Here is a 24,909-nt window from a genome sequence, read left to right as displayed (position 1 = left end):
ATAACAAATATAATAAAATTTCAACAATAAATCACCAACCTGGTCGAGTTATTTGAACTTGCAATTGCTGAATTTGACCTAAAGCGCGACAGACAAACAAACCAACATCTGTTTCAGTAGCTCGATCAATAATGAGCTCACTAACATAGGATCTGGTAGCTTCATCTCTAGATCGTGTAATAATAACAGATCTGCGATTGTCATCAACTCTTTGTCCATTTCGAAACCATTCCAAACGATTGACAGGTCTTTCAGATTCCGATGCAGTACATTTCAGTGTTAAGCGACCTCCGCGTTGAACTTCAGTATTTCCAGAAAGTGTCAAAACTGCAAACATTTCATAAAGCACTGGGTACTTATATACGAACAATTTTTAGCCCTTAGGCACGTTTATTCATATAAAAACATTTCTGATAAAATCAAATACGTATAAGCATTTATTTACTGTATAGTAGGATTTTTTTGTAGGCCAGGATTGTGCATTATTAGACATATATTTAAATTCACAAAGAGAAATAGAAAATTCTCCCAATTCTTTATTATCAATGAAAGCTATCTTTTAATTCAATGGAATAGTTTTAGTACCAACTATGACGCGAGTGCAAAAATACAACTTTGAAAAGAACAATATTAGTTTTGATTATACTAAACATCTAACAATGGAACAAGATAGAAAAACAAAAAGCCCAGACACTGAAAGAGATTGATCGAGTAGCTAGTGAAGTGCAATGTTTGTTTTGTTTTTGGGGGTTTTTTTCAATCATATTGAGACTTACTTCTTAGTGTACTCAAACCATTTTAAAACTACATGAAAGTAGTATTTCCTAGAAAGAGAGGTCCCAAACAATAGATGATTTGAATTTATAACCTAACAATTGTGAAATAGACCATGAATGTGTTATCAAGTGTCTAATCTTAGTGTTACTCGTAAAAGCAACTGAATATCAAGAAACATCATGAAACTTTCTTTTAATAGCTACTACTGGCAGGCTAATAACGTTAACAGAATTCAATAAGGAAATAACTTATGTCTTTGTGAATCACTTGAGATTGCAGCACGGAAAAACAATTATATTTCTTTTTCACCTTCCAAATATAGCTAATTTAATAATAATTGAGTTTAGTTAAGATTTTGATTATTTGAAAGTTTTCAATTCTGAAAAGTAAACAATCTTAAACAGATTTCCACAAAGGATTTTAATGCAGCACTTTAAATAACAAGAAACAGATGTAATACTGTATGTAGGTAAAACATAATAATATTCATCTGTTTAATGTTTGTATAATCTAAACATAAAATTTAAACAATCCCTTATAAGAAATACCATAAAATACATAATAACATAAAGTAGCTGGCTATTTAAAAAGTTTCAAAAAACAAAAGATTACATAAAGAAAGATCACTGAAAACCAACAAGAATCAGGGCTGAATCCAAGGGTAGATTGTTGTCTGCCATATTACTGTCAAACTCATTACATAACTAACTGAACAAACATACACTTTACAATTTGTTTTTTTTTCTATGTGCACTCCCCATGCGAATGAATAAGGTTTAGACAAGAGTTCAAGTGTTTTGTTCACATATTTATAGCATTTTCAAACAATTTTTGAAATAATGGTTAAATTCTTTCTCTGTGTTTCAAAATTTAATCTCTTTTTCTGTAGGAATGTTGGTTATTTTCCACTATGATTTATGGATTAAGCCCTAATCTTTAACAATTACATACATGTATACAACATTTCTCATCTCATTTATTTAATTTAGTTAGGGCCATACTATATACCGGAAAAAACGGGAAAACAACCGGAAAGACACTAAATACCAGAAAACATCCTAAATACCAGAAAACACCCAAAATAGGTAACCCGGAGCCTGGTCCTCTGTGTGCGGTTTTGGACCAAGTGAGCGCCGATGAAAGAAGGTCAAGGTCATTACGATGTTCGTTTTACAAATAGCCCCCCCCCTCCCCCCCCCCCCCAAAAAAAAAATTCCGATTTTTTTTTTCTCCAAAATTTTGTTGATGCCTATTATGTTTTGAATGTTTTAAAAACGCAATCAGTCTACCTCCATCATTGATCATATTATATTTTGTAATTTAGTTTTCAGTAAATTTCAGTAGATTTCAGTGTTTCAGTAGATTAAACACTGCCCTCGGAGGGCCCCATTATATGCCGGTTGCGCCAGTCTCCTGATTCTTACCAGTAACGCTGGAATCAGGGTGGTACGAATTAGTAGAAGGCACGACTAGGCCAACTCCTCCCTAGGTAACAAAAAAATCGCATCACAAAACAGCAAGAATTATCAAAAGCGAGTTTAATAAATCTCTGAATAGTTTGAGTTGAAGTTCCAGGTTTAACCGCTATGTGTCCAAATCACCAAACGAAATGGATGCCACGCAATTCTCGGACAGGCTGTAATCTGAAAAGTGTCTATCCTTTCCAAGAGCTATCCATCTCGTTGGAAGGACTAAAAATCTACTTGTTTCTGAGCTTACTTTCATTCCAGGGTCAAATATACTATTCAAAAAAAGTAGGGGATATTTGATTTTGGGGGCATAATACTAAAATATGCAAATGACTACGAAAAAAGTCACTATAGAACCTAACAGAAGAAACATTTCCAGTTACATGTGACGCCCAAACGCACCAATAGCTACCGCATGGAATGCAGGTGATGCTTGGGATCATCATGGGGGTCCAACCCAAGATTTGCACGACTCTGACTTTGAATGTTACAGTCATTGTGGCATTGAATTCCAGGGTGGAAACATCAGTTTAATTGTTTTAGTGACCAGAAAACAAATTTTGATATGCGTCGGCTTACCCAAAATGAAAGGCTACAGATCGGCACAACACAGGCGGTTGTGGCGCGGACGATGAATGTTTCTCAGTCTGTCATAAGCAGGCTATGGTCCAGATACCGTGATACACAATCTGTACAGGACAGACCACGCTCAGGTCGACCAAGGGCGACAACTCAAGCCCAGGATCGATTTATCCGTACCTTGGCCTTGAGAAATCGTGTCATCACAGCAAATCAGATCAGCGCTCGTCTTCAAACAGACACTGGTGTGAGAGTGAGTGGCCAGACGATTCGGAATCGACTGCATAGGGGTCACCTTCGCTCACGCCCGACGTCCTCGCGTGATCCCTTGTTTGAGGGATCATCACATTCAGGCAAGACGTCGTTGGTGTAGGGATCGTCAATACTGGGATAATCGACGCTGGAGTAATGTGATGTTTTCAGATGAGTCAAGGTTCACTGTTGATTTTTTGGACAGACGTAGGAGGGTGTGGCGTCGTCGAAACGAGCGCTTCCAAGACGTTAACGTCATCAGACATGATCGATTTGGGGTGGTTCTGTTATGGTGTGGGGAGGCATCACTGTTGCTGGAAGAACGGCTTTACATGTTGTTGCAGGGCGTGTTACAGGCCAGTACTACCGGGACAACATCTTGGCAGTCCATGTTGTGCCGTTCGCACGACGTCATGGCCGCCGTTTCATCTTCCAGGATGACAACGCAAGATGTCACAGGGCCAGGATCGTTACAGGTTACCTCCAACAACAGAACATCACCACATTACCTTGGCCAGCACTGAGTCCCGACCTCTCCCCCATCGAGCATGTCTGGGACATGCTTGGATAGAGGTTACGTTAACGTCAACAACGTCCTGCCAATGTCCAAGAACTTGCTGCTGCGTTGCAACAGGAATGGGACAATCTGGACCAAAATGACCTTAGACGTCTCATTAGGAGTATGCCACGTCGGATCAATGCTTATTGGCAAACAGAGGAGGATTTACCCGTTACTGACTTGGTTGTGATGCTGTGGTAACTTTGCTGTTTGACCTCGGGTATCATTTTACCCTTATAATGGTCAGTCTGTGCCTTACTTAGTCTAACGATCATTTGGAATAAATCGATGAATGTGAACTTCATTTCATTTTGTCATTTGTTTCTTCGTCAGTTTCATTAGGTGACTTTAATAACACTTAAAAATCAAATATCCCCTACTTTTTTTGAATAGTATATAATCACTTGAACCATAATAATATTCAACATATTCCATCATATTCCGAGGGCCGCACTCAGGATTTTTTTTCTGGATTACTTTTTGAGCTTTTTTCCCCAACTTGTTGACCAGTTTTCCTTGAGAAAACCCCAACTTTCGCCCAATTGTCCATGAGAAAACTACATATTCTATCTTACTGCATTGACGGAAAGTGGTAATCTGGACGACTGTGAAAAGGGTTGATCGATAAATTTTCAAGGAAGCAATTGTTGTTTTTGTTTGTGAAATAGAGGACTCTAACCGATGAGGCTACTTTCCCCCGAGAACCTCAGGCAACCAATTTGTTTTATGTCCTACTATCGTAATAAAACATTACTATGTTAACCACTTCCTGGTGGCTGAAGACTTACACCGAATGCGTATTTGGAAAAAAATGTCCCCGAGAAAATGTTTTTTCCGACAATCGATATTCGAGATGTCTTCTGTTGCACAAATTATGCTGCACTGTGTAAGAACTTGCATCCTTTGATCTGAAGATTGTAGATGAAAAGTATCATTTCAAAGTAAACCTACATTTTCGTATATCATCCCGTAATTTGTGATTAATGACAATGACTGTGGAAATAATATGGGTTGAGGAACAGAAGATCTATGTTCGTCACGTGACTGGACAATTCGACCCCCGTCCCACCCTGACGATGATCCCTCCCGGAGCGGCGCGGCGCGCTCTCTAAAAAAATCTCGGGCACAGTTTACTCTTCTACGTTTTCCGGTAGCTATTTAGTAACCCGGAGTTTGGTCCTCATGAGTGGTTTTGGACCAGGTGAACACTCATGAAATAAATTCATTAACATACAAGCGAGCGATCGCCTCGGTCAAAGAAAAAATTTTTTTCAGATTTTTTTTTAACAATTTCTTCTACCAAATTTCTCTCAAAAAAAAAATTCAAATTTTTTTTCCAGTATTTTTCTCTGTAAAATTATTTTCTACGGAATGTTTTTTTGTAAAACCAATTATTCGGAAAAATTCAAATTTTTTTTTTGTGACAGAAATATTTTTTCGTCAAAAAAATTTTGGAGAAAAAAAAATCGGAAATTTTTTTGGGGGGGTGGAGGGTGGGGGCTATTTGTAAAACGAACATTGTAATGACCTTGACCTTCCTTCATCGGCGCTCACTTGGTCCAAAACCACACACAGAGGACCAGGCTCCGGGTTACCTATTTAGTGTGTTTTCCGGTATTTAGTGTTTTTCCGGTGTTTTCCGGTATTCAGTATAAAATGGTGTTTTCCGGTGTTTTCCTGTGTTTTCCGGTATATAGTATTGCCGATTTAGTTACTGGTAATGCGTCATGTCTTTTTTCTAAATTTATTTTATTTTGCTTTAACTAAAAGTAAAATCTATCTTAAATACAAACAAGAAATTACCTTGATTAAAAATAATTGATTTAGATATTTTTCAATTCGAAATAGTTTAATAAATGAGATGAATATGAAGAAATGAATATAAAAAAAGTCCCAAAACCACATATAGAAAATATCATTATATTATGTATTTTACCTGGTCTAGCTGATGCTGCAAGAAAAATAACAAATTAAATATTAATGCAATCAATAATCCGTGTCATGCTAAATATATTCATTTTAGTTTGTGCGATTAAAAATAAGCTTGAAAAATTTAGGTAGATAGGCTGTAAAAACTGTTGACAATTCCCAGTTTATTCAATTTGTTTCTGAATAATAACAATCACCTTGATCTGTAATAACTTAGTATATCATATAAAAAAAGAAAAACATGTCACTTTAATTATCATTTTATCCATGGTCGGTAAATAATATCTAGAAGTGTATATCATTTGACATCAATGTCCTAGTTTGATGAATAACAAACAGCAGGACTGATCAACAGATCATAATGGATTCTAATTATAGAAAGATGACATGAAATGTTAAAATGAATATATAACACAGAAATGTAAATCAAACATAACCAATTTACCAAATTTTTGTTCATTGAAATCATTGCATTATCATTTCATGCAAGAAATCTTCAACCACCATCCTGCTAGTAAAATATGGTTAAGAAAAATACATGACTTTACAAACAGTCATTTAATGTGAATAAATTTATTATACACATCAATACATGCATATCATCAATGATAATGAAAAGCAATAGGCAATTATACCAATACCGGGGTATTTACCATTACTATAACTTGTTTTAAGCTTTATCATGTGCTTCTTTCATTCAATTACTAAACAATAAGAAAATAACACTTACGACAGCCAACTTCATCAGAACCATCTTGACAGTCTGGTAGACCATCACAACGATATTGGGCATCAATACATGTAACTCGATCTCCACACTGGAAATCACCAACTGGACATGTCTTTACTCCTGTCAAAACAATATATCAAAAACATGAGAATGTAATATAACAGAACAATCGTTTTAAATTTAAAATTAAAATCAAGGGCAAAACATCAGGTTTAAACACCAAACTGTTCGATTCATTTTGGTAAAAAAAATGTTCCTTTGTATATTATCTTAGTTGTAGTAATGAAGTACAATGCTGTTTGTAACATAACCATTACATATTAATCAAGAATCTGTTTATCATAAACCTTTTTCAATAACACAAAGAAGACTCATATAAATCAAACATTTTACTATAAAACATTATTTAACTTCTTCATACTTTACCCCAGCTTTGTGAAACAGACCCAATGATGTGAATAAAAAGTGTATGAAAAAACTTCTACATTTACCACATTCCACAGTTGACTCGTCTGAACCGTCTGGACAATCCCGGTTTCCATTGCAACGATACCTTGGATCAATACATGTACCATCTTCACAACGGAACTGACCTTCTGGACATAATGGTGGTATTGTTGGTACTGAACAATAATAAAACACAATCATTATAATTTGACAGTTTATAGTAGCAAATTTATCAACACATACAACCCACTTTACTGTATCCGAAACCCCCAGCATGGTCTCAAATAATCTCAAATCCAAACTTTTATATAGTGGAAAAACATAATATATTATGACCCATTACAGCTTATCGATCGAGAAGAACCTTCAAGAGTTTTCAAGCCCTGTTCTAACTTGTCAGGGTTGGCATTTCTGACAAGGAAAGTATGACTATTGGTTTGGATGGGACAAATGGTCGACCCATGTACACATTGGCAGTTTGAATTCGACAAAGTACTGTACCAAAAGTTTGAAGGGATTCCGATATAAGCTACTAACACTTAAATGTTTCCAACAAAAGTAGACTATCCTTTGTAAGGTAAATGAAACATGAGACTTATTATATATCAAATACTTACAGCAACGTAATTCATCAGAGTTATCCTGACAATTTGGATAGCCATTGCAGACATCTGATTGAGGTATACACTGTCCATCCCCACAAACAAAGTCATTCCGAGAACAATTTCTACTAGGTGCTATAATAAATATTTTTATTTTTTTAAAAAATATAATTTTTTTATGAATATGTGCAAATCGTGTAATTAGCATATTAGTTGTGTGTTAGAAAATCAATCAAAAAGCCATTCGTTAAATCCAAAAATTGTTAAAAAAAAAAAAAAAATTAAAAAAGCAACCATATCCATTCTTATGTGTCAACATGATAACATGAATTAAATGTATGTTAGAAATTATACGTGAAAAAATGACAAAGTATTATTCATTATTTTTTAATAGTATCAACCAATTTTCTGAACATTAAGGAACATTAATGAAAAATTGCTTCTTTATAAAATGAAGTTGAAAATGAATGATGCAGCAAAGCAGAGAAACTGTGAAGTAGTTGCTGATACAACAATATTATTTCTGAGGAAAGTTTTATAAACAATTTGACAGATCAATAAGTACAAATGACACACATTTCAGAATAACACATCTGAAGATAAAACATACTTAGAAACAAAAATTGACATAACATGACACAAAAATATATTCCAATTTTAAAGATTCCAATTTTAAAGGGGCACTGCACTACCATTTTCTATACAGTCATCAATCAGTTAAAAAACTATCTTTTTTAATTTAAAGTGATTTGGCTATATAGTTAATTTGCAAATTCAGATACTGGCAAGTGAGTTTTAAGACTCATCACTGTGTATTTCAGGCAGCCCAACGTTTACTAAATGTAAGGTTTATATTTCATGTTTATTTTAAACTTTTATAAAATTATTTTATTATTGTAGTAAATGTGACAGTGTCCCTTTACAATCATTGAGCATAGGCTACCTGCTTTATATACATAAAGAGAAGGGTCGACCATAACCCTCCCGCATCTCTCCCCTCATTTTTACAAGCCATGGGCACATGCCAGATTGCTGTTTGACCTATCATCTACCCTTATCTCAAGGATGATTACCCACTAACATCATGTCTAGGAGAATAATTTAAAGGAGAAGATGCCAGGTGTTTTACTACCTTCAATTCAAGGAAAAGCTCATAAACAAACTTCAATAACTTTCCAGGCTTTTGGCGGCAGAGACAGGTACATATTACATCAAACATAAATACTGAATGCCCATTCCCTTGTTTAAGCATGTGGTGCATGAATGTATGTTATTTCTTTTACATTCTCAGAAATTTCATTATTGAAGAGTGTTAAACCAAAGTTGGTGGGCTATTATTCTTAAATAAATTATTCGAATATTGCAAAAAAATCAATACTTTTACTACAATTTACTAAAAATTTAAAACAAATTAGTAAATTAAAACTAAATTTACAACTAAAAATTAAAACTAAATCTGTAACTGAAATTCTTAATAAAAAAAAAAGAATTTGGATGCCGAACTTGAAGACACTCTCTTAGTCTACAGATCCATGGAAGGTCATCTACAGCATCATAGCATAAGGCAGCCCAGGCATATACAAAGATTAATAAATGGGGAGGATGGGTATATACCGGTACACATCACCCTTTGACTGGGACCAATATTGTACAAAAACAAAGAACCAACTGATTCTTTCCACAGCTAACATCTGTCAGCATAAAATACAACAACAATACAGCTATAACATGGCAGCCACATTGGACACTATTCTGCCACAGACAAAACAAAAAAGGGTTTCTGGAGGGATGATGACAGATCTTTTAAAACAAAGAACTAATTCAAGATGTCAGTCTAGGCTAACAAAATGTGCTACAATAATTACTGCTGAGATTATTTCTGAAAACTACATGAATTTACTTGTTTCTAGTGTACAAGAGAAATTTCAGATAGTAATCAGAACTAACCAAGTCAGCTGGACCAAGCTTAAAACTCGGATTATTGTTAACTGTTGTAAGTAAGAGAGACTATTGTCAAGAAGAGAGCAATTTTAGTCACAATGACTTAACAGTTCATTTGTTTACTAACAAAGGAATAAAATGGAATTATTAAATATTACTCTAATGATAATAAGAAAACAAGTTTGGGAATCTTTTGTTTTGATCAATGATTTGAATAGTTCTATATTTTGGTCTCAGTATTAATAAACTAATGTTGGCTCAGGAACAAGTTCTTTGTTTTAAAAATGAATGCTTGATATGTATCCATTTTGAGTTTGGGTTCTCTTAAAGCTTTCTAGTGACATTAAGAACAGGAAGTAATACAGTGCGTCTCCTAGCTGCACTTACGACAATCTATTTCATCAGTACGATCTGGACAGTCACTTTTTCCGTCACAACGCAGACTCTCATCGATACATCGACCTCGCTCACAACGGAACTCTCCAGGTGGACATGGTATGGAGGCTAGGATGTTAATTAAATAGTTAATACGATAGTTGCATACAAAATCTATGTTATCATTATCAGTAATTAGTATAATTCATAAGTAATATTAATATAACATATACAATCTCTGATAAGGTTTAGGTCAGAAAAATTTAATTAAGATATAATTTATTGAAAAAAAAAAATCAAAAACAAAGAATTGTATTCTCATTACTGGATAATTGGAGGTTATCAATGTTTTTAATTTGTTATCAATAAATAAAAAATATTGAATAAAATAATTAGTAATTAGATACTGGTAGTGTACAAATATATGTATAAAAGGGCTCTTATATCAAAGTCTGGCACACCCACTTTAAAAACAGAGTTTATGGAAATACTGCTTTAAGTAGCCTTTACAGTTGAAGAAAGCAACAATAATTCTGGTATTAAGGTCAGGTTAAACCTTATTTTACCATTCTTAAGGAGGAAGAGCCTCTAATATTAAGTGTGTCATTACATGTAATCATTTGTACATCTGATAAAGAATAACTATCTTTATACTCAATATACACATGATATGAGCGCCCCTATATAATAAAATAAAATATTATATATACAGATCCATTATATGGTCCATTAAAATTACCGTAACCGCTTAAATATGAATAGCATTTTTTTATGTTGATTATGGAATACCACATAACACAAACCAATGATCCTGTGAATCTATTTCAACACAGGTCCAGTTATCAATGATAATTATGCATTACGCATTATTGAGATAATGTACTTATAAAAGCACTGCACAATCCATCAAAAGCATTATACACAAATCCATAATGTTGAAATTAACAACAATTGCACTTAACACACATTTCACATTTTAAAATTTTACACAATTGGTTATCTTACATTTTACATGACACATTTTTCACATGCCATTATGTTAATTCACACTGCACAATATTCATGATATTTTACAGGACATAATGTTTACTGGCAATACCGTGCCACCAATTATAAATAGTATGGATAAACTGAATAGACAATGGTGTCTTAAAAAGCTTTCTCATTTTGGACATGGGGATAGATCTGGTAAATAAGGAGAGCTATATATCATAATAAAGGGAGTGATTTCTTTCATTCAGAAGGCAGAGTACAAAAGGTATATATATATATAGCCAGGACTTCATACTATACAAAATTACACAGTGACTTTTGACCAGTTGTAAATAAAATAAAATATAAACACTGTGTGAAGCAACTTAAAAATCAATGACTGGGACTATGATACAATGTTTTGACTTGGTCTTTTAGAAGAGAATGAAATTTATGATATACAGTGGACTCTGTAACATCCGACATCGTACGGGATTGTTCAAATATGCCGGATTACACAGCATGATGAAATACTCAATAGCAGAAGTATTAATGTATCTTCAAATACCAGAAGTATAATCTTCTTCAGTTGTATGTATTTGGTGGCAAAATTTTAATATACATGTTGCTATAGTGCTCATATTTTTATCTCACAATGATCGGTCAGGTAATGCTCTAAAAAGCAAAACGGTTTCATCACAGTTCAAAATGTTTTCAGGTGAATACCCTTCAATAACAGACACTCGCACTTTTGCCACTAACTTTAAAGGCTCATTCGACAAACCTCTGCAGACTCCGATACCCTAAATTCGTGGAATTGGCCTAGGTGCGACAAATGGTTAAAGGCTTTGATGTTGAAACCACTTGTGCGTCATTGCGTTGATATCAAGGTAATCAACCAAGACCGATAAAGTATTAATCTCACAGATAATTGATTGCTGATTGCTTGTCAATCTTTTGTGCATGAACACTGACGGATTAAAGGCCGGATCATACAATGTTAATTCAATGCAAATCATGTGACGGGACCGTTGATTGATGTTGTAATTTGTAATATTCAGAATACCGATTACACAAAACTTTTCTGGTTGAAGTAATAAGGAAATAAATCGGGACATGAAAATGATAACGGATTTCACAGAATGCCGTTGAATTGTATTCAGAAGCCGGATGTGACAGAGTCCACTGTATTTAGAAACCTCTAAGCGCAAATCAAGCCAATTAACCTCCTAGAACCATAAAATTTAGCCATATTATTCATAAAACAATTTCAAAAGTTCAACAATTAATTGACTTTGTATATAAAAATTTTATTTTAATTCACTGATTGTGTTTCCCTTAAGAAAAAAACCGAGGTTTTCAATGCAATCTTATATGTGACAAGAAGAAGAGGTAAGCATGCCCAAACTCTGGGTCCTCCAGTTTCCTACCATTGCTAAAGACCTTAATGCACATGTGGATTATTGAAACAAAAATATATTTTTTTCTTATCATGACCTAGTCTGTGTCGAGTGGAGATTAAAACCCATTTATCTCTTTGTAATTTAACATTTTTTAAGTGAACTAAATAATTAATTGTAGAATTATAAATCTGCCCACAATCCAATGTGGTGTTGCAAGATTAACTTTGTAAGACTACTGAAGCATTGTTTCTTAAAGTTGAAGTAGATAAATAAGCCCAGAATAATAGCTATATTGTCCAAGAAATCTTCCACCATATATATAATAGCAATACATAATATGAGACCAAATACATGATAAATACACCCAAATGCTTCCTACCAATATATAAATACACCAAAACTCTCCCTCCAATGTAAGTTCAAGAAATCTTCATAGCAATACATAATATTAGGCCAAATATATGATAAATACACCCAAACACTCCTCCAATACCGTATATAAAGGTAAACCGAAAATACAATTTTCAGAACCCATTGTCTATATCACTAAGTTATAGCTCTACAACACGTTTTTTCTTTATAATTTAAATATAGTCTAAGATACACACAAACTTTTCAACACCATACTTGTTCCATGTGTAAAATAACCCAGAGGACACATAACAGTCCGACGTTTATTGTATAATAATGAAGATACAAGCAGAAAGAAAAGAACTATTTAAAAATTATAGCAAATGAGAAGGTTTCCCCAACCTAGATCAGTTCTTGAATAACCATCATGCTTGACTTCAGCAAGTTTCACACTGGATCATTGACGTTTATCTATATATGATGTCAGACAGAATTCCCTCTCTAAGACGCGATTATCCACATCTACCATCTATCGCACATGGAACATCACCGAATTTCTATTTTTGATTGTAGAAGACTACCATTTTTGGATGTATAATATGATTTTGAGACCGGCGAAGTTGTGCACTCAAGCAAATATTTACTTTTTACATCCGAATTGTTGTATTTTAAAACCTGTGGACGTATCCAAGAATTTACCGAAAATCACATCTTGTTTTAAGATATTTTGAGTACATATTTTTTAACGTTGTTGGTGACGAAATGTTGCTTATAACCTCTCCTTTTGATGTATGGGAGGGATTATCGATATCTCTTTTTAGCATGAACTTATAGAATTTCCAAGTTTCCATGGATACCAGACTAACCACGGTCTATAGCCAAAAAGTGTCCCTTAAATTTCTTGGACTTGCAATTAGCACTGTTTATGCCAAATTTGATGAAAATCAATTGCAAGCATAACTGAGAAAATTTGACTTTTGTTGTCATCAGCACCCTTTATTATAATGCTTTTGGGCCAGGTTGGGAACATAGTTGGTAAATAACTAGTATTAGTTGGATGATTAATATGTAGTTTATCACCCCAAATAACCAAAAAAATCATATCTTATCAACAAAATTTACAGTGCTAGCTTTAAAATGTGCATTTTAGAGTACTCAATGCCCTTAAATCAATTTTCAGTGTTTTAATATAATACAAGGCATTTTATTCACTATTTGGTGTAATCTGGAGCTAAATGGACTTACAGACAACAACATTATGTGCAGTAAACTACAAATACCCAAATATTAACAATCACCATACAGAAATGAAGTGAAACATAAAACTTACGACATCCAAATTCATCATCTCCATCAGGACAATCTGATCGACTGTCACATTGTAGTTCAAAATTAATACAGGTACCATCAATACATCGAAATTCGCCTGGTCTACATGCTACTCCCCCTACTAAAAGTATAAGAGGTCAGGAGAGGTAGCTGTTAGAAGGTTTGAAAGCACATTCAAATTCTCAAGATTCTACAAAATTCTTAAGTGATATTATTCACTGTAATGAATCAATTTCTATAAATTTCATATACATCTGATAACTGTTCCCACATATTCAATAAAAATATCAAGAGCAGTAGCTTTTGTTATTGTAGGACTGCAGAACAATCCTTATTCTCAGGAAATATTATATTTAGTTCTTGAAAAAATGATCTGTTTGTTTACTATGCCAGGATATTAATCTGTTTCATAAGCAAAATGTTCCACAAATATATCATCACTAGCAGGATACCCGGCTTCGCTCGGGGGTCATAACTCCGAAACCGGAAGTGGTAGACTAACGCCACCTGGCCTATGTTACTCCCCAGTCCGAGCTACCCCTATACCCCAAATTTCAGACTCGGGGCAGACCTAGTGTAGCCGCCAACCCCGAACAGACAGACTTCGCTCGGGGGTCATAACTCCAAAACCGGAAGTGGTAGACAAACGCCACCTGGCCTATGTTACTCCCCGGTCCGAGCTACCCCTATTCCCCAAATTTCAGACTCGGGGCAGACCTAGTGTAGCCGCCAACCCTGAACAGACCGGCTTTGCTCGGGGGTCATAACTCCAAAAACCGGAAGTGGTAGACTAACGCCACCTGGCCTATGTTACTCCCCGGTCCGAGCTACCCCTATACCCCAAATTTCAGACTCGGGGCAGATGTAGCCGCCAACCCCGAACAGACAGACTTCGCTCGGGGGTCATAACTCCGAAACCGGAAGTGGTAGACTAATGCCACCTGGCCTATGTTACTTCCCGGTCCGAGCTACAACTATACCCCAAATTTCGGACTCGGGGCAGGCCTAGTGTAGCCGCCAACCCCGAACAGACAGACAGACAGACAGATAAATGACAGTCAGAAACATATAGATAGATTTAGTACATATCATGTCAGTTATTATATTTAGTAAAAACATAATATTATCTTGTATACAAGTTCACCTATCATATAATGTCACGTATATCTTCACCTTAATTACCTCATTAACCTTAATTCATTTGAATATGCATATACATGTATACAACTACATCTATTATAAATTTCATAGAGAGTAGTTTAAACATCACCAATCTTTGAAATATTGTACTTAAAGCTAAATGAACCCATTAAAGGGAAGTGGTATTGGGTGTTCTAGAAGCAGAAATTAAATTCATTAAAACTGAAACTGATCCAGAGTGTAATACTGACATTGCTAAAATGATTGTATTCCATATTAAATAATTAAACAATCATTCATTCAAATTAAATGAATTAAAGTCTGTAAATAACCCAACTCTTCAAAAGAAAACAAATCAAAAAAACCCATGCAAAATCTTGGTAGTTAACAGCCATCTAAATGATCTGTCAGAACATTTACTTTTATTACATTTAATGAGCTCAAAATCTAAATCTTTAAAGAACATCATGTTCAAATTAATTGCATTTATATATCTCTGAAAATATACCTATATCATTTTATTGCAAAAAATGAGTAGTCCTAAATTTCTATGGAAACATTAAAAGAAATGTTGGTAAGCTGTTAAAAAAAAATACATACCTGGTGGACAATCCTGTTCATCACTGCCATCAGGGCAATCAACACGTTGATTACATATCAAAAAGATGTCAATACAATCACCAGATAGACACTTAAATTCTTCATCTTTACAGTCCTTGTCTGCAGTAATAGAAGGACATAAGAGTATTATAAACAGAAAGAAAAGACAAAGATCAGTTGATGATTGAATGACCAACACCTCCATTGTCTTCACAACTCTATCCTAGGTTTATTGGATATTAAGACAACCTCAATCCTCAGCTCTGTCCTACTGACTGACTCGCTGATAAAACATTCAATTCAAGCAAGTGGACACAGCTTCATCAGTGCCTTTGACATACACATTAGTTCATATAGAAATTCATAAGCTGATGAATATAGCATGAATTGCTTATTCAGATACATGTATTTTAGTTCAACTGAGTTGCAGAGAATGATGTTAATCTCATTTATACCACTGTTAAAACTCAAGTTTATTATTAAATAAAATGATGAACAAAATGGTTCACAATCAAATCATCAGACTATGTTATTACTTTGTGTCTTTCTAAAGATTTCCTTTGACAGTTCACACAATGAAAACTTAGAAACCAATCAAGTGTCTTTGTGTTCAAGATATTTATTTAGGGAGGTTGTGACGACAAATCTTAAAAAAAGCAGTAGTCTCTTATTCTTCAGGGAGGATATGAACAGTATTTTAACTGTAAGGCAGATGTTCTTCTTGCTTTTAAATAATTATCTAACCATCTGTTATGCAATAACCATATCACAGTAATATAAATATAGGTAGCTTAATGCATTATATATTTCATAATATATTAAAGTTTAACAAATATAAGGTGTGACCCATTTTACTTATTTCTCAAAACAAGATATAATAATATACATGTAAGGTCGTGTAAGAAGTTAATAGGTTTAAAAATACATGAAGATAGTCATTTTAATTAGATTATCTTTTCTTTCAATCATTCTTCTATTTTCAAACACAGAGAAAATGTAACATAATCTGCTATAAGCCACAGGCATTCATCAATTCACCAAATTTAATCCAAGTAATATCTGTACATCTCTAATAGATTCACCACCAATTACAAATTTGTCTAGCAAATTGGGAGTATCCTGACCTTTCATCATAACATTTACAATTTGTTAACTTAATGGCCTTAACTTTTTAAAATTTTGCATTTGATAACTAATCTCTAAATAGTGAAACAAATAATTAATGTGTCATGGAAATAATTCGACCCTAATGGATTTGACATAATGTATAAGATAAGTTTATTGAATTTAATGTGAAACCTCATAAAATATTTGAATAGGAGTGTAGCAAACTGCTTCATGATAAAGAGAGATAACTTCCAGAACAACATAATAGTAAATAAAACCTTTAACATCAATATTTCTGAAGGGGTCATAAAATTATGCATCGTTGACTAAATGAATTAGTGACGTAAACAATGCCAAACTAAACGGAAAAATTCCCAAATAATGTATTTACGTGAATCCATCCACCTAAATGGCATATATTACGCTACTCACACAAAACTATAGTATAAAATGTCATGTTTGAAAAAAAAAATTCCCTGTTATGTGTATGTTGGCCTAAGAAATTGAGAGAGCTTGTTACAAAGATTTTGATATTTCAAAATATATTTTTGATTGTCATACAAATAATATTAGTTGAACAGTTGGTAAGAAGTTATCGGAAGCATAGTTTTATCTTTTGGATTGGTAAAAGAGAAGGTGAGTTTGTTTCAGAAATACTTATAAATTTTTGAATTATGAAATGTTAAGGTGATCTATTGAACTTAAAAGTGTTTTCTGACAATCAGAATTCTGCAAAATCTTCGCCCATAGCCCAGGAAATGGCATTTCACAGACTTTTAAGATTCAAAATCTACCCCCCTTCTCTAAAAAAAACCTGCATCTGCGGTGCTCTGCTCCAGACTACATCACTCGTGTTAGAGGCATGTGCATCAATCGGTCGCATTTTTGCTAAACACCCCCTTCAAACAAAATCATTATGCCCCTGGTCTTGACCACCTTATTCACTCAATTTATGAAAAGCACATAAAAGATGGGCCAAGTTCATGTAAAATCCAAGAATATGTGTTTTTCACATGCAGCATATTTGACCGTGTTTTCCAATTTTTCTAACCTTCAACCTCAGATTAGACAAAAATATAGCATAAATATTAGATAAATAAAACAAAAGGCTTCTGTTCATTGTACAATTATAGGAAATAGTTGAAAGTAGAATTCTTTAAATTGTAGGAAAGAAATGTGAGAAACTATGGGTGTGGAACATACTCATATATTCACTAAATCTGAAAAATGCATATAAATTTCTACCAGATCACAGGAGCAATTAACTCTAAATCTAATTTAAGGAAATTATTGAAATATGATAGACTTCTTTGTCCCACTAATCTGAACATTGCATATAAATTTCAAGCAGATTGAATAAAACAACTGGTTGTAAAAGCATTCACAATATTATATTAAGTGAGCGAGGGCCACAACTCTAGACGTAATTAATAGAAATTGTTTGAATTCAATAGAGTTCTTTGTTTCACTAAGCTGAACAATGCATATACATTTTTAAAACGATCGGAAGAAATTGTGGATGATGAATGCAGGTGATGGCCATATATGACATTTCAATACGAGTGTATAAAAGCTCAAATAATCTCCATATAAGATCCTTATACTCAAACTTGAAACAGAGAGAATATTGAAGAAGAATTGCCTGTCGAGACATTATACATTGCATATCATGGCTCAAGGTAAATTATGGCTATAAATCTATAAATATAAATCTATTTTGTAAATGAAAACTGTTCTCATTGTAACTTTTGTAAATAAAATAGATACTAAAATACTTTACATACCACAGCTAACTTCATCAGATTTATCAGCACAATCAATCTGGCCATCACATCTATATGATCCTTCAACACAATCACCATTATCACACTGAAATTCTGTATCCTGACATTCAAAAGTTGGTAACCCTAAGTAAAGGTACAAATTACATAGTTTTAAGAAATATTTATCAAACTGTACAATTACTGGCAGAGGTTCTCTTAATTATGGGGAGCCAAGTGTATTTTGATGTCATTAGTTAAAAATTGCCTTTCCACCATTCCACCATTTCCACCATTCAGCGCCTTAGAAACTGTTTTCTTCAGTATTAACGTGCTTTATAAATGACGATATTATTATTATTATTATATATAATCTTTACCCATATATTATACACTTATTTAGACTAATACAAGAGCTGGTAGTTCTCACTATAATAGTTAAATACTAGATAATGTAAAGGGAATTTGCTGAAAATTTCAGTCAAATTGATCCACTCTGAAACGAGTATTTAGCGACTAAATTTTGGGCTTAGCCTCGATCATCATTACAAAAGTATGATAAAAAACAGTCATCATTATCCATTTTTTGATTTCATCAGAAGCAGCAGAGCAGGTTCTAATCCAGCATTTATCGCAGGCTAGCAATGCTATGGAGAGTTGATTATGGTCTGGATAAGTTAATCAATGTCTAATTAATAATTTAGATAACCAAATGAGCAATGCCTGCAAATTTGAAATAAATCATGTCCAGAAATCTGAACTACTCAGTTTGCATAAGTTATTGTGACTGGACGCCAGCAGACCAGCAGATGGAGTGCGGAGGGAGGTGAGGAAAATCAACCCTCACATTAAATGCCAGCATATAAATATGTAAACAACTTGGCAGCAACTTCAATTGCAAATACGAATAAAACTTGTTTTACCTGTATATTCCATGACGGCTCTTAAAGCAAAGGTTCCATTAAAAAGATCTGTCTGTACACGATTGATGTCAAATGGGACACCCTCCTCGACCATATCGTCAAACAGTTGTACATCATACACTTGATAAAGTTCATTAGCAGGCACTTCTGCATCGTCTGATGTGGCACTACCAATGACATTAATAGCTGTGCTACGAGGGTAAAAAATACCAATAAAATCTCCAGGAGTAACAGGAATTGGGTCAGGTAGCTGTATAGTAATTCTGCCAACTGGGGCTTCTGGTAAAAGTGTTTTTCGCACCAATACAAATTCACCATCATCGGTTTGTTTCCAGACTCCAACATAAGCATCACCCTGTGCACTGATTCTAAAATATTCCCAACCAACAACATTTCCTTGACATTGGAAAACATTGTTTATCAGGAGACGTGCATGGTTGTTACCAAATCTTTGTAAACGGGTAGGTTCTCTGCCAACATATTCTGGACAGGTAACAGCTCCTTTAAATAAAAGAAATACACTATGCTATATTCCACACCTATAAAACCAAGACCAATGAATTGATTTCTCACAAGCATAAATTCAGTTTATAAATTTCCAATCAATAGTATACTATTCAAAAAAAGTAGGGGATATTTGATTTTTAAGTGTTATTAAAGTCACCTAATGAAACTGACGAAGAAACAAATGACAAAATGAAATGAAGTTCACATTCATCGATTTATTCCAAATGATCGTTAGACTAAGTAAGGCACAGACTGACCATTATAAGGGTAAAATGATACCCGGGGTCAAACAGCAAAGTTACCACAGCATCACAACCAAGTCAGTAACGGGTAAATCCTCCTCTGTTTGCCAAACAAGCATTGATCCGACGTGGCATACTCTAATGAGACGCCTAAGGTCATTTTGGTCCAGATTGTCCCATTCCTGTTGCAACGCAGCAGCAAGTCCTTGGACATTGGCAGGACGTTGTTGACGTTGACGTAACCTCTGTCCAAGCATGTCCCAGACATGCTCTATGGGGGAGAGGTCGGGACTCAGTGCTGGCCAAGGTAATGTGGTGATGTTCTGTTGTTGGAGGTAACCTGTAACGATCCTGGCCCTGTGACATCTTGCGTTGTCATCCTGGAAGATGAAACGGCGGCCATGATGTCGTGCGAACGGCACAACATGGACTGCCAAGATGTTGTCCCGGTAGTACTGGCCTGTAACACGCCCTGCAACAACATGTGTAGCCGTTCTTCCAGCAACAGTGATGCCTCCCCACACCATAACAGAACCACCCCCAAATCGATCATGTCTGATGATGTTAACGTCTTGGAAGCGCTCGTTTCGACGACGCCACACCCTCCTACGTCTGTCCAAAAAATCAACAGTGAACCTTGACTCATCTGAAAACATCACATTGCTCCAGCGTCGATTATCCCAGTGTTGACGATCCCTACACCAACGACGTCTTGCCTGAATGTGATGATCTCTCAAACAAGGGATCACGCGAGGACGTCGGGCGCGAAGGTGACCCCTATGCAGTCGATTCCGAATCGTCTGGCCACTCACTCTCACACCAGTGTCTGTTTGAAGACGAGCGCTGATCTGATTTGCTGTGATGACACGATTTCTCAAGGCCAAGGTACGGATAAATCGATCCTGGGCTTGAGTTGGCGCCCTTGGTCGACCTGAGCGTGGTCTGTCCTGTACAGATTGTGTATCACGGTATCTGGACCATAGCCTGCTTATGACAGACTGAGAAACATTCATCGTCCGCGCCACAACCGCCTGTGTTGTGCCGATCTGTAGCATGCCAAGGGCACGTAACCTTTCATTTTGGGTAAGCCGACGCATATCAAAATTTGTTTTCTGGTCACTAAAACAATTAAACTGATGTTTCCACCCTGGAATTCAATGCCACAATGACTGTAACATTCAAAGTCAGAGTCGTGCAAATCTTGGGTTGGACCCCCATGATGATCCCAAGCATCACCTGCATTCCATGCGGTAGCTATTGGTGCGTTTGGGCGTCACATGTGACTGGAAATGTTTCTTCTGTTAGGTTCTATAGTGACTTTTTTCGTAGTCATTTGCATATTTTAGTATTATGCCCCCAAAATCAAATATCCCCTACTTTTTTTGAATAGTATATAACAGCATAGCCTACGTTTCTTGAAGGCTCCACAGAGTTTTTCAAAGTTATCAAAGGCAAACATATCATCGCAATTTGTTAAAATTAACATGAACCACAAGATTTTTTCTAAATGATCAAGCACTAAAACAGTAATTATCAAAAATAGTTAAAGATAGGTTGCCAGGCAGTGAAACATACGCCCACAGCAGCTAAATCATCCGGGCAGTTAAATCTGATTAAGAATAACAACTCGTTAAGTAATTATCAGAAAATCATTAGAATTTGTTTGGCCCATGCTAACATTTACTATACAAAACATTTAATACCACGGATTTAGCTGTTCAAGTTACCAAAAATAATTGAAAATCAATATACTTGTTCGTCCAAAGACCTTAAACTCTGTGTATCAATCTAAAGTTATTTGAAACAATTATATATAGGCTTAACCACGGTGTATAAATATAAAATCAATCAGATGATAACTATGGTCTCTAAAGCATCCACAAGATTTTTCAAAGCGATCAAGGGCCATAACTCTAGCAGTAATTATCGGAAATTGTTGAAAATCAATAGGTTTCTTCGTCTGATGACCTTAAACACTGACACTGTGTATAAATTTAAGGTCAATCGGATATTAACTTTAGCCTCTAGACCATCCACAAGATTTTTCAAAGTGATCAAGGGCCATAACTCTGGCAGTAATTATTGGAAATCACTGAAAATCAATAGGGTTCTCCGTCTCATGCCCTTAAACACTGTGTATAAATATAAAGTCAATCAGATATTAACTTTAGTCTCTAGAGTGCCCACAATATTTTTCAAAGTGATCAAGGGCCATAACTCTGGCAGTAAAAATTTAAAGTCAATCGGGTATTAACTTTAGCCTCTAGAGCGTCCACAAGCTATTGTGTATGCAGGACGGACAAACGGACGGACGGGGGCGACGACAATATACGACCACATTTCAATGTGGCCGTATAAAAATCAAAATGCTTCTGCATCTCTTGAACATAAACACTGTTTATTTTTTCAAAGTCATGCAGATGATAATTTCAGCCTTTATAGAGCTTCTACAAGATTTTTCTAACTTATCAAGGGCCTGTACTCTGACAGTAATTATCGCAAAATGAACAGACTTCTTTGTCTTTTCAATGTGGGCATGTACAAATTTCTATTTAAAAAAAACAATATCCCGAGTTTCTTTGACAATTTAATAATCATGTTAATCCTACCAAGTCTTGAAAATTGCATTAAGAATCCTGGTCACAAGCTATACAAGTAAATGGGGGGAAGGGGACTTTGTTATATACAATAAAGATATAATTACTGTCGCAATGAACAATTTGCAAATTGTTTTAAAAAAAAAACAGAAATGTACACAAGGTGGCAACACTGCAATTTGGGGTCTACCTATTGACCTAGGAACTCCAATAACTCAATAACTATATATGTGTTTTATCATTAAATCAAATGTTATGATTTGAATTATACACGATGATAGCCTATAAAAACTTTGAATATCTTTAGAAAATACACTCTTCAGATACAGTTAATAATAACTGAATATAGAGGCTTCAGATGAATTTTGAGCAAAATTTTATTTCAATTTTATGTTTTGTTTACCATTATTATTATAAAACCTCAGTAAGTATGTGTACAACAAATTATATTTCATAGATTTTCATCGAAAGCAGGGGAACACAAGGAATCTAATTGGTTGAAATTAATACAAACAAAAAAAGCGAGTGACTGGTATGTGTTGACCACACCTTGTAATTTAGAGTAATTAGAAACTTATTATTGTCAAAAGTGGATGCTGGGTGTTATTTCTGTCGACTAACACAGCTTGATGAAACTTGGCATCAATACAAGATAACACTTCCACACTATCACTGCTCGCACATTTAATGAATGACTTATTTGTTATCTTAGGATTCAGATTACACAACGCTCACTTATTATCAGCATTAACTTCAAACACCTTAAGATGAGGCTAATCAATAAAATTTGGCTAATACTCAATCAAATTCCATTCAATTTTGTTCTTTTTAACTCGCTCTTCACCTAGTTCCATTGCCCACTTTAGTAAATCTTTATAACATTTTAAAACATTAACATATCTCATACTGTTAGATTGATAATTCTGTTACCAGTTTTGGCAACTTCAACAAATTAAGTTGTATTGATATATGAATAAATTAGAGCAAAGATGTTTGAATCTCTATTTAAGAACTGAAAGTATCTTTGAGACCTATTTCTCACAAAAATTATGTTAACAGTTCTTTGAAAATTATATATTTTACCTCCAAGTTGTCTGAAGGAAAAATCTTCAGTGGATACATCATATGGACCAATAATGCCAGTTCTTAAAGCTTCTTCCAAAATACGACGTAATTCCTGTTCATCAGAGAAACCATTAGAACTAAGGTCAAAAGTAACGTCAACAGATCCTTTACTAGAAACAAAAAAAAAAATAATACATTACTACCATTTTACATTTTAATGCGTCCATTACTAATGACATAATCAAAAATAATGCAGCCTATATTGAGTTTAATCTTGACACACAGATTAATTTGGATGTGAGTAATAAAGTAAAAACTCATTTTATAAAAATTTGTGTGCTTTTTGTTTCAAGATCAGATTAAGCTCACATTGAGTCGTACATATTACGTATATGTGCAAAACTGTACTTAGTGTGCAAAAAAATCAACTAATAAGCTTCTGTTTAGTCTTGTAACTAAGAAGCTGATTGGCTGCATCAATGAATTTAAAAGCAACTTTATGATCTGTAACAAAATCTTATTTTGATGCCTTTGAACATTACAGCTTTAAATGACTGTAATAAATGTATTATCCATCTTGACTTATTGTCAGATTATTAAGGGGAGGCAAGCGCCATGCTTACAGGAAAGAAATTTTTGAGTCATACTTTTTTTCCATTTTAGGCGGGAAAAGGCTACATTAAATGGAAGTCATCTTCCATACATGTTGGTATAGATATATATATATATATATATAATGTAGATTACATAAATATAATACACATGTAATAAACAAACCCATACCCTGACCGGATTATTTGAAAACAGAGACAAATGTGGCTTAAATAGTGAAAGAATAGATTATTTTTTTACATAACTAATATGCCCCAGTATTTCACATTCAGAGAAATTAAACAAATTTTGTAACTCAATCAATGCTCCCGATACTACCATATTTAAGATTACTTTTTTTTTTCTTGTAATTCTGTTTGCAAAGTTTTTCATGTTATACCTCACTGGTATATATACAGAAAACAACCTGTTAAAACTTTTTAAATGAATTCCTGAACCATGTTTAGTAGGGATCATACAAACAGGTTTTTTTTTGTTTACCCCAATGGATCCTTTTGCTACATCCTTGGCCCACTGAACATGTAGCAAAAATCTATGTCATTTGCTAAATCCTTAGCCCACTGACCAATCTATAGATATGGTACTGTTTTCTTAATCTTCATTATTATATCCTGATATTTTCAGCATTAGATAATAATTGA

General features: G+C 34.4%; 1 protein-coding gene across 2 annotated transcripts in view; it reads right to left on the bottom strand.

Annotated features, from left to right (window-relative positions):
* LOC126828605 (basement membrane-specific heparan sulfate proteoglycan core protein) overlaps nucleotides 1-24,909 on the bottom strand; it is a 143,436-nt gene that overhangs the window by 78,424 nt on the left and 40,103 nt on the right. For both annotated transcript variants that reach the window (XM_050558478.2, XM_050558480.2), the window contains exons 4-13: nucleotides 23,675-23,826; nucleotides 19,246-19,746; nucleotides 18,347-18,469; nucleotides 15,456-15,575; nucleotides 13,717-13,836; nucleotides 7,360-7,479; nucleotides 6,787-6,918; nucleotides 6,296-6,415; nucleotides 5,573-5,587; nucleotides 40-327 (exon numbers count right to left, since the gene is read on the bottom strand). In XM_050558478.2, coding sequence (XP_050414435.1) covers nucleotides 40-327; nucleotides 5,573-5,587; nucleotides 6,296-6,415; nucleotides 6,787-6,918; nucleotides 7,360-7,479; nucleotides 13,717-13,836; nucleotides 15,456-15,575; nucleotides 18,347-18,469; nucleotides 19,246-19,746; nucleotides 23,675-23,826 — 1,691 coding nt within the window. The remainder of the gene's footprint in view (nucleotides 1-39; nucleotides 328-5,572; nucleotides 5,588-6,295; nucleotides 6,416-6,786; nucleotides 6,919-7,359; nucleotides 7,480-13,716; nucleotides 13,837-15,455; nucleotides 15,576-18,346; nucleotides 18,470-19,245; nucleotides 19,747-23,674; nucleotides 23,827-24,909) is intronic.

This window comes from Patella vulgata, chromosome 7 (assembly GCF_932274485.2).
Source record: "Patella vulgata chromosome 7, xgPatVulg1.2, whole genome shotgun sequence".
In the NCBI taxonomy this organism is placed as follows: domain Eukaryota; kingdom Metazoa; phylum Mollusca; class Gastropoda; family Patellidae; genus Patella; species Patella vulgata.
Note: the sequence above shows the minus strand (reverse complement) of the source record. Positions and strands in the feature narration are given on the sequence as shown.